The sequence below is a fragment of the Pelecanus crispus genome, chromosome 32, assembly GCF_030463565.1.
Source record: "Pelecanus crispus isolate bPelCri1 chromosome 32, bPelCri1.pri, whole genome shotgun sequence".
Classification (NCBI taxonomy): Eukaryota; Metazoa; Chordata; class Aves; order Pelecaniformes; family Pelecanidae; genus Pelecanus; species Pelecanus crispus.
Window position 1 is genome coordinate 249482 of NC_134674.1, and position 10350 is coordinate 259831.

A 10350-nucleotide genomic window follows, 5' to 3' on the forward strand; every position below is an offset into this window, starting at 1 on the left:
GACCTTGGGGACCTCAGGGTGTTGGGTTTTGGGGAGACGGGGGTCCTGGGGACCTCAGGGGGTGGAGTTTTGGGGGGCTTGGGGACATCAGGGGTGGCTTTGGGGACATTGGGGACCTCAGGGTGTTGGGTTTTGGGGAGACGGGGCCCCTGGGGACCTCAGGGGTGGAGTTTTGGGGGGCTTGGGGACATCAGGGGTGGCTTTGGGGACATTGGGGACCTCAGGGTGTTGGGTTTTGGGGAGACGGGGCCCCTGGGGACCTCAGGGGTGGAGTTTTGGGGGGCTTGGGGACATCAGGGGTGGCTTTGGGGACATTGGGGACCCCAGGGTGTTGGGTTTTGGGGAGACGGGGCCCCTGGGGACCTCAGGGGTGGAGTTTTGGGGGGCTTGGGGACATCAGGGGTGGCTTTGGGGACATTGGGGACCTCAGGGTGTTGGGTTTTGGGGAGACGGGGCCCCTGGGGACCTCAGGGGTGGAGTTTTGGGGGGCTTGGGGACATCAGGGGTGGCTTTGGGGACATTGGGGACCCCAGGGTGTTGGGTTTTGGGGAGACGGGGCCCCCTGGGGACCCTCAGGGGTGGAGTTTTGGGGGGCTTGGGGACATCAGGGGTGGCTTTGGGGACATTGGGGACCTCAGGGTGTTGGGTTTTGGGGAGACGGGGGTCCTGGGGACCTCAGGGGTGGAGTTTTGGGGGGCTTGGGGACATCAGGGGTGGCTTTGGGGACATTGGGGACCTCAGGGTGTTGGGTTTTGGGGAGACAGGGCCCCTGGGGACCTCAGGGGTGGAGTTTTGGGGGGCTTGGGGACATCAGGGGTGGCTTTGGGGACATTGGGGACCTCAGGGTTTTGGGTTTTGGGGAGACGGGGCCCCTGGGGACCTCAGGGGTGGAGTTTTGGGGGGCTTGGGGACATCAGGGGTGGCTTTGGGGACATTGGGGACCCCAGGGTGTTGGGTTTTGGGGAGACAGGGCCCCTGGGGACCTCAGGGGTGGAGTTTGGGGGGCTTGGGGACATCAGGGGGTGGCTTTGGGGACACCAGGCTGCGGGGCTCCATGGGGGGCAATGTTGGGGTGTGGGGCTGGATCTGGGGGTGCAGGGGGGGTCACGGCTCGTGTCCCTCCCCCGCAGAGGTGACCTCGCTGGCGGGCGATGGCTCGGAGGGGGACACGCCGGGGTCCCCCGAAAGTCCCTCGCCGGGGGGCTCCCCCAGCGACCTGCGCTTCCACCGCCTGCACGGCACCAACGCCGTCATCACCAACGGCGGCCGCACCGCCCTGCGCCAGAACTGCCGCTCCGAGTTCAACGACGCCATCGTCATCTCCAACCGGTCAGGGGCACCCCAAAACCCCACCTCCTGCACCCCAAAACCCCACCCCCTGCACCCCAAAACCTGCCCATGGGTCCCTCAGCGTCCCCAAGCGCCAGCCCCAGGTCCCCAACTCCGCCCCAGAGCTGCTGCTGGGCGTTTCATGATGCCAGCGTCATCTCCAGGTGGTTGGGGCACCCCAAAAATCCCTCCTGCACCCCAAAATCCCCCCTGCACCCCAAAATCTCACCCCCTGCACCCCAAAAACTGGCCATGGGTCCCTCAGCGTCCCCAAGCGCCAGCCCCAGGTCCCCAACTCTGCCCCGGAACTGCTGCTGGGCGTTTCATGATGCTAGCGTCATCTCCAGGTGGTTGGGGCACCCCAAAAATCCCTCCTGCACCCCAAAATCCCCCCTGCACCCCAAAAACTCACCCCCTGCACCCCAAAACCTGGCCATGGGTCCCTCAGCGTCCCCAAGCGCCAGCCCCAGGTCCCCAACTCCGCCCCGGAGCTGCTGCTGGGCGTTTCATGATGCTAGCGTCATCTCCAGGTGGTTGGGGCACCCCAAAAATCCCTCCTGCACCCCAAAACCCGCCCCTGCACCCCAAACCCAGCTCCAGGTCCCCCAGTGCCATCCCCAGGTCCCCAAATTTGCCACAAAGTCATCCCCAAGTCCCTGCTGCAGGTCACGTGTCCCCACATCTGCCCCTGCACCCCCAAATCTGCTCTAAATCTGCCCCTGCACCCCCAAACCTGCCCCTGCACCCCCAAACCTGCCCCTGCACCCCCAAACCTGCCCTGAGCCTGTCCCCAGGTCCCTAAACTGTGCCCTGTACCCCCAAATCTGCCCCGAGCCTGTTCTCAGGTCCCCAAACCTGCCCCTGCACCCCCAAATCTGCCCTGAGCCTGTCCCTGGGTCCCCAAACCTGCCCGTGCACCCCCAAATCTGCCCCAAACTGCCCCCTGCACCCCCACATCTGCCCCAAGCCTGTCCCTGGGTTCCCAAACCTGCCCCTGCACCCCCAAATCTGCCCCAAACTGTCCCCTGCACCCCCAAATCTGCCCCAAACTGCCCCCTGCACCCCCAAATCTGCCCTGAGCCTGTTCCCAGGCCCCCAAACTGTCCCCTGCACCCCCAAATCTGCCCCAAACTGCCCCCTGCACCCCCACATCTGCCCCAAGCCTGCCTCTGGGTCCCCAAACCTGCCCGTGCACCCCCAAACTGCCCCCTGCACCCCCAAACTGCCCCCTGCACCCCCAAATCTGCCCCAAGCCTGTCCCTGGGTTCCCAAACCTGCCCCTGCACCCCCAAATCTGCCCCAAACTGCCCCCTGCACCCCCAAATCTGCCCTGAGCCTGTTCCCAGGCCCCCAAACTGTCCCCTGCACCCCCAAATCTGCCCCAAACTGCCCCCTGCACCCCCACATCTGCCCCAAGCCTGCCTCTGGGTCCCCAAACCTGCCCCTGCACCCCCAAATCTGCCCCAAACTGCCCCCTGCACCCCCAAATCTGCCCTGAGCCTGTTCCCAGGCCCCCAAACTGTCCCCTGCACCCCCAAATCTGCCCCCAAACTGTCCCCTGCACCCCCAAATCTGCCCCAAACTGCCCCCTGCACCCCCACATCTGCCCCAAGCCTGCCTCTGGGTCCCCAAACCTGCCTGTGCACCCCCAAACTGCCCCCTGCACCCCCAAACTGCCCCCTGCACCCCCAAATCTGCTTCAAAACCACCCCTGCCCCCCTAAACCCGCCCTGGGACGCTCCCACCGCACCTCGGGGTGCTCATAGCCCCCCCCCCGCACCCACCTGGGGGGGTCCCTCTGCCCCTCCCCCCCAGCCTAGGGCCCCCTGCGCCCCCTCCCCACCCCCCCCCCGGAGGTTTTGGGGTCCCCCCTGCGGTGACACCCGTTGTCCCCTCAGGGCGCTGCGGGACGGGGAGCTCTTTGAGATCGTCATCCAGAAAATGGTGGATCGCTGGTCCGGCTCCATCGAGGCGGGTGAGGGGGACACGGTGGTGGGACAGGGGACACGGGGGGACATGGGGACACGGGGGGGGAACAGGGGACACGGGGGGACATGGGGACACGGGGGGGGAACAGGGGACACGGGGGGGACACGGGGACATGGGGGGGACATGGGGGGGTCAGGGGACGCAGGGGGAAATGGGGACACGGGGGGGACATGAGGGGTGAGAGGGGACACGGGGGGGGACATGGGGGGGACATGGAGACATGGGGGGGGACAGGGGACACGGGGGGGTGGGACAGGGGACACGGAGGGGACATGGGGGGGACAGGGGACGCAGGGGGAAACGGGGACACGGGGGGGACACGAGGGGTGTGAGAGGGGACACGGGGGGGGACATGGGGGGGACATGGAGACATGGGGGGGGACAGGGGACACGGGGGTGGGACAGGGGACACGGAGGGGACATGGGGGGGACAGGGGACGCAGGGGGGAAACGGGGACACGGGGGGACATGGGGGGGACACGAGGGGTGACAGGGGACGCGGGGGGGACATGGGGACACAGGGGGGACAGGGGACACGGAGGGGGACATGGAGGGGACAGGGGGGACGGGACACGGAGGGGGACATGGGGGGGACATGGGGACATGGGGGGGACATGGAGGGGACAGGGGACACAGGGGGGACACTGGGGGTGAGGGGACACGGGGGTGGGACAGGGGACACGGGGGGGACATGGAGGGGACAGGGGGGACAGGGGACACAGAGGGGGACATGGGGGGGACATGGGGACATGGGGGGAACATGGAGGGGACAGGGGACACGGGGGACATGGGGACATGGGGGGGACATGGAGGGGACAGGGGACACAGGGGGGACACTGGGGGTGAGGGGACACGGGGGTGGGACAGGGACACGGGGGGGACACAGGACATGGGGGGGAACATGGGGGGGTCAGGGGACGCAGGGGGAAACGGGGACACGGGGGGACATGGGGACACGGGGGGACAGGGGACACGGAGGGGGACATGGAGGGGACAGGGGACACAGGGGGGACATGGGGGGTGAGGGGACACGGGGGGGACACAGGACATGGGGGGGACACAAGGGGTGAGAGGGGACACGGGGGGAACAGGAGACACGAGGGGGGACAGGGGACACGGGGGGGGACATGGGGGGTGAGAGGGGACATGGGGACAGAGGAGGGGGACACGGGGGGACAGGGGACATGGGGGGGTGACAGGACACACAGGGGTGACGGGGGACATGGGGGGGTGACAGGGGACACAGGGGACATAGGGGACACGGGAGGGGGGCACAGGGGATGGGGAGGGGTATGGGGGTCCCCCTGTCCCCCCCCCGTGTCCCCTGTCACCCCCGCTGTCCCCGCAGGCGTCACCGCCATCCGCCCCGAGGACCTGGAGTTCCCCAACACCATGACGGACATCGACTACGACACCTGGATGCTGAGGTGAGGGGACGCCGGTGTCACCTGGGGGGGGTCACCTCTGTCCCCAAGGGGCCACCGCGGTGCCCCAGGGGCTCTACTGGCACCCCAGGAGCCCCGAGGGGTCCCTTGGGGACCCCTGTCCCCCTGTCCCTTGTCCCCAAGGGTCCCCTTCTGTCCCCAAGGGGCCGGGTCTTGTCCTCGGTGTCCCCAAGGGTCCTTGCTTGTCCCCAGGGGTCCCCTTCGGTCCCCAAGGGGCCACCGCGGTGCCCCAGGGGCTCAACTGGCACCCCAGGAGCCCCGAGGGGTCCTTTGGGGACCCCTGTCCCTTGTCCTCAAGGGTCCTTGCTTGTCCCCAAGGGTCCCCATCTGTCCCCAAGGGTCCCCTTCGGTCCCCAAGGGGCCACCGCGGTGCCCCAGGGGCTCGACTGGCACCCCAGGAGCCCCGAGGGGGTCCCTTGGGGACCCCTGTCCCCCTGTCCCTTGTCCCCAAGGGGTCACATCTGTCCCCAAGGGTCCCTTTCTGTCCCCAAGGGGCCGGGTCTTGTCCTCAGTGTCCCCAAGGGTCCCCATCTGTCCCCAAGGGTCCCCTTCTGTCCCCAAGGGGCCACCGCGGTGCCCCAGGGGCTCTACTGGCACCCCAGGAGCCCCGAGGGGTCCTTTGGGGACCCCTGTCCCCCTGTCCCTTGTCCTCAAGGGTCCTTGCTTGTCCCCAAGGGTCCCTTTCTGTCCCCAAGGGGCCGGGTCTTGTCCTCAGCGTCCCCAAGGGTCCCCATCTGTCCCCAAGGGTCCCCTTCTGTCCCCAAGGGGGCCACCGCGGTGCCCCAGGGGCTCTACTGGCACCCCAGGAGCCCCGAGGGGTCCTTTGGGGACCCCTGTCCCCCCGTCCCTTGTCCCCAAGGGGTCACATCTGTCCCCAAGGGTCCCTTTCTGTCCCCAAGGGGCCAGGTCTTGTCCTCAGTGTCCCCAAGGGTCCCCATCTGTCCCCAAGGGTCCTTGCTTGTCCCCAAGGGTCCCCTTCTGTCCCCAAGGGTCCTTGCTTGTCCCCAGGGGTCCCCTTCTGTCCCCAAGGGGCCACTGCGGTGCCCCAGGGGCTCAACTGGCACCCCAGGAGCCCCGAGGGGTCCTTTGGGGACCCCTGTCCCTTGTCCTCAAGGGTCCTTGCTTGTCCCCAAGGGTCCCCTTCTGTCCCTAAGGGGCCGGGTCTTGTCCTCAGTGTCCCCAAGGGTCCCCATCTGTCCCCAAGGGTCCCCATCTGTCCCCAAGGGTCCTTGCTTGTCCCCAAGGGTCCCCATCTGTCCCCAAGGGTCCCCTTCTGTCCCCAAGGGGCCACCGCGGTTCCCCAGGGGCTCTACTGGCACCCCAGGAGCCCCGAGGGGTCCTTTGGGGACCCCTGTCCCCCTGTCCCTTGTCCCCAAGGGGTCACATCTGTCCCCAAGGATCCCTTTCTGTCCCCAAGGGGCCGGGTCTTGTCCTCAGTGTCCCCAAGGGTCCTTGCTTGTCCCCAAGGGTCCCCATCTGTCCCCAAGGGTCCCCTTCTGTCCCCAAGGGGCCACCGTGGTGCCCCAGGGGCTCTACTGGCACCCCAGGAGCCCCGAGGGGTCCCTTGGGGACCCCTGTCCCCCTGTCCCTTGTCCCCAAGGGGTCACATCTGTCCCCAAGGGTCCCTTTCTGTCCCCAAGGGGCCGGGTCTTGTCCTCAGTGTCCCCAAGGGTCCCCCATCTGTCCCCAAGGGTCCTTGCTTGTCCCCAAGGGTCCCCATCTGTCCCCAAGGGTCCCCTTCTGTCCCCAAGGGGTCACCGCGGTGCCCCAGGGGCTCTACTGGCACCCCAGGAGCCCCGAGGGGTCCTTTGGGGACCCCTGTCCCTTGTCCTCAAGGGTCCTTGCTTGTCCCCAAGGGTCCCCTTCTGTCCCCAAGGGGCCGGGTCTTGTCCTCAGTGTCCCCAAGGGTCCCCATCTGTCCCCAAGGGTCCCCTTCAGTCACCAAGGGGCCACCGCGGTGCCCCAGGGGCTCTACTGGCACCCCAGGAGCCCCGAGGGGTCCCTTGGGGACCCCTGTCCCCCTGTCCCTTGTCCCCAAGGGGTCACATCTGTCCCCAAGGGGCCGGGTCTTGTCCTCAGTGTCCCCAAGGGTCCCCATCTGTCCCCAAGGGTCCTTGCTTGTCCCCAAGGGTCCTTGCTTGTCCCCAAGGGTCCCCATCTGTCCCCAAGGGTCCCCTTCTGTCCCCAAGGGGCCACCGCGGTTCCCCAGGGGCTCTACTGGCACCCCAGGAGCCCCGAGGGGTCCTTTGGGGACCCCTGTCCCCCTGTCCCTTGTCCCCAAGGGGTCACATCTGTCCCCAAGGGTCCCTTTCTGTCCCCAAGGGTCCCCTTCTGTCCCCAGGGACTCTGTCCATCCCTGCCGTGTCCCCGTCCCGGTGTCCCATCCTGGTGTCCCCCAATTTTCTGCCACGTCCCCGTCCCCGCCATGTCCCCATCCCGGTGTCCCCATCCCGGTGTCCCCATCCCAGCCGTGTCCCCATCCCGGTGTCCCCATCCCCGCCATGTCCCCATCCCGGTGTCCCCGTCCCCATCCCGGTGTCCCCATCCCGGTGTCCCCATCCCAGTGTCCCTGTCCCCATCCCGGTGTCCCCATCCCCGCCATGTCCCCATCCCGGTGTCCCCGTCCCCATCCCGGTGTCCCCATCCCCGCCATGTCCCCATCCCGGTGTCCCCGTCCCCATCCCGGTGTCCCCATCCCGGTGTCCCCATCCCAGTGTCCCCGTCCCCATCCCGGTGTCCCCATCCCCGCCATGTCCCCATCCCGGTGTCCCCGTCCCCATCCCGGTGTCCCCATCCCCGCCATGTCCCCATCCCGGTGTCCCCGTCCCCATCCCGGTGTCCCCATCCCCGCCATGTCCCCATCCCGGTGTGCCCGTCCCCATCCTGGTGTCCGTGTCCCCATCCCGGTGTCCCCATCCCGGTGTCCCCATCCCAGCCGTGTCCCCATCCCGGTGTCCCCATCCCCGCCATGTCCCCATCCTGGTGTCCCTGTCCCCATCCCGGTGTCCCCATCCCCACTGTGTCCCCATCCCGGTGTCCCTGTCCCCATCCCGGTGTCCCCATCCCCGCCATGTCCCCATCCCGGTGTCCCCATCCCAGTGTCCCTGTCCCCATCCCAGTGTCCCCATCCCGGTGTCCCTGTCCCCATCCCTGCCATGTCCCCATCCCGGTGTCCCCGTCCCCATCCCGGTGTCCCCATCCCGGTGTCCCCATCCCGGTGTCCCCATCCCAGTGTCCCTGTCCCCATCCCGGTGTCCCCATCCCCGCCATGTCCCCATCCCGGTGTCCCCGTCCCCATCCCGGTGTCCCCATCCCCGCCATGTCCCCATCCCGGTGTCCCCGTCCCCATCCTGGTGTCCGTGTCCCCATCCCGGTGTCCCCATCCCGGTGTCCCCATCCCGGTGTCCCCATCCCAGCCGTGTCCCCATCCCGGTGTCCCCATCCCCGCCATGTCCCCATCCTGGTGTCCCTGTCCCCATCCCGGTGTCCCCATCCCCGCCGTGTCCCCATCCCAGTGTCCCTGTCCCCATCCCGGTGTCCCCATCCCGGTGTCCCCATCCCCGCCGTGTCCCCATCCCAGTGTCCCTGTCCCCATCCCGATGTCCCCATCCCCGCCATGTCCCCATCCCAGTGTCCCTGTCCCCATCCCGGTGTCCCCATCCCGGTGTCCCCATCCCGGTGTCCCCATCCTGGTGTCCCCGTCCCCATCCCGGTGTGCCCGTCCCCATCCCGGTGTCCCCACCCCGGTGTCCCCATCCCGGTGTCTCCATCCCAGTGTCCCCATCCCCGCCGTGTCCCCATCCCCGCCGTGTCCCCACCCCGGTGACCCCATCCCGGTGTCCCCGTCCCCATCCCGGTGTCCCCACCCCGGTGTCCCCATCCTGGTGTCCCTGTCCCCATCCCGGTGTGCCCATCCCCACCCCGGTGTCCCCGTCCGCACCCCGGTGCCCCGTCCCCGCGGTGCCCCGTCCCCAGCGCGCGGCGCTGTCCCCGCAGCGGGACGGCCATCATGCAGGACGGGAACACCATGCGCAACAACTACGGCTGCGACCTGGACTCGCTGGGCACGGGCTCGCGCATCGGCATGATGCGGACGGCGCGGGGCGACCTGCGGTACTTCATCAACGGCGCCGACCAGGGCGTGGCCTGCTCCGGGCTGCCCGCCGGTACGGGGGGACACGGGGACACGGGGGGACACGGGGACACGGGGGGACACGGGGATATGGGGGGGACACGGGGGGACACGGGGACATGGGGGAGTGTGGGGACGGGGATATGGGGATATGGGGACAGGGGGGAGTGTGGGGGACATGGGGGGACATGGGGGGGCGTGGGGGGACATGGGGGGGACATGGGGACACGGGGGGACACGGGGATATGGGGGGACACGGGGGGACACGGGGATATGGGGGAGTGTGGGGACGGGGATATGGGGATATGGGGACAGGGGGGAGTGTGGGGGGACATGGGGGGACAGGGGGACATGGGGGGATATGGGGGGGGACATGGGGACATGGGGGACACGGGGGGACAGGGGGGGACAGGGGGACATGGGGGGATATGGGGGAACAGGGGGATATGGGGGACATGGGGGGACACAGGGATATGGGGGGATATGGGGGGACACGGGGGGACAGGGGGATATGGGGACACGGGGATATGGGGGGACACGGGGGGACAGGGGGACATGGGGGGGCAGGGGGGAGTGTGGGGGGACATGGGGGGGCGTGGGGGGACATGGGGGGACAGGGGGACATGGGGGGATATGGGGGAACAGGGGGATATAGGGGACATGGGGGGACACAGGGATATGGGGGGATATGGGGGGACAGGGGGATATGGGGGACACGGGGACATGGGGGAGTGTGGGGACAGGGGGATATGGGGACATGGGGACAGGGGGGAGTGTGGGGGGACATGGGGGGACACAGGGATATGGGGGGATATGGGGGGACGGGGGGGACGGGGATATGGGGACACGGGGATATGGGAGGACAGGGGGGGACAGGGGGATATGGGGGGACGGGGGGAGTGTGGGGGGATATGGGGGGGACAGGGGGACATGGGGGGGACACGGGGGGATGGGGGATATGGGGGGACAGGGGGGAGTGTGGGGGGATATGGGGGAGTGTGGGGGGACACGGGGGGACAGGGGGACATGGGGGGACAGGGGGGAGTGTGGGGGGACACGGGGGGACAGGGGGACATGGGGGGACACAGGGGGATGGGGGATATGGGGGGACAGGGGGGAGTGTGGGGGGATATGGGGGGACAGGGGGATATGGGGGGATACGGGGGGACGGGGGATATGGGGGGACACGGGGACATGGGGACAGGGGGATATGGGGACATGGGGGAGTGTGGGGGGACACGGGGGGACAGGGGGACATGGGGGGACAGGGGGACATGGGGGGATATGGGGGAACAGGGGAATATGGGGGACATGGGGGGACACAGGGATATGGGGGGACGGGGGGGACAGGGGGATATGGGGACACGGGGATATGGGGGGACACGGGGGGACAGGGGGACATGGGGGGACACGGGGACATGGGGACGGGGATATGGGGACATGGGGGGGCGTGGG

The 10350-nt window shown here is 68.6% G+C and overlaps 1 protein-coding gene across 1 annotated transcript in view; it reads left to right on the forward strand.

Moving 5' to 3' along the window:
* NEURL4 (neuralized E3 ubiquitin protein ligase 4) overlaps nt 1–10350 on the forward strand; it is a 44006-nt gene that overhangs the window by 29071 nt on the left and 4585 nt on the right. The window contains 4 exon segments of the mRNA XM_075725505.1: nt 1131–1329; nt 3228–3304; nt 4667–4745; nt 8760–8929. Of these exon segments, the coding sequence (XP_075581620.1) occupies nt 1131–1329; nt 3228–3304; nt 4667–4745; nt 8760–8929 (525 nt within the window).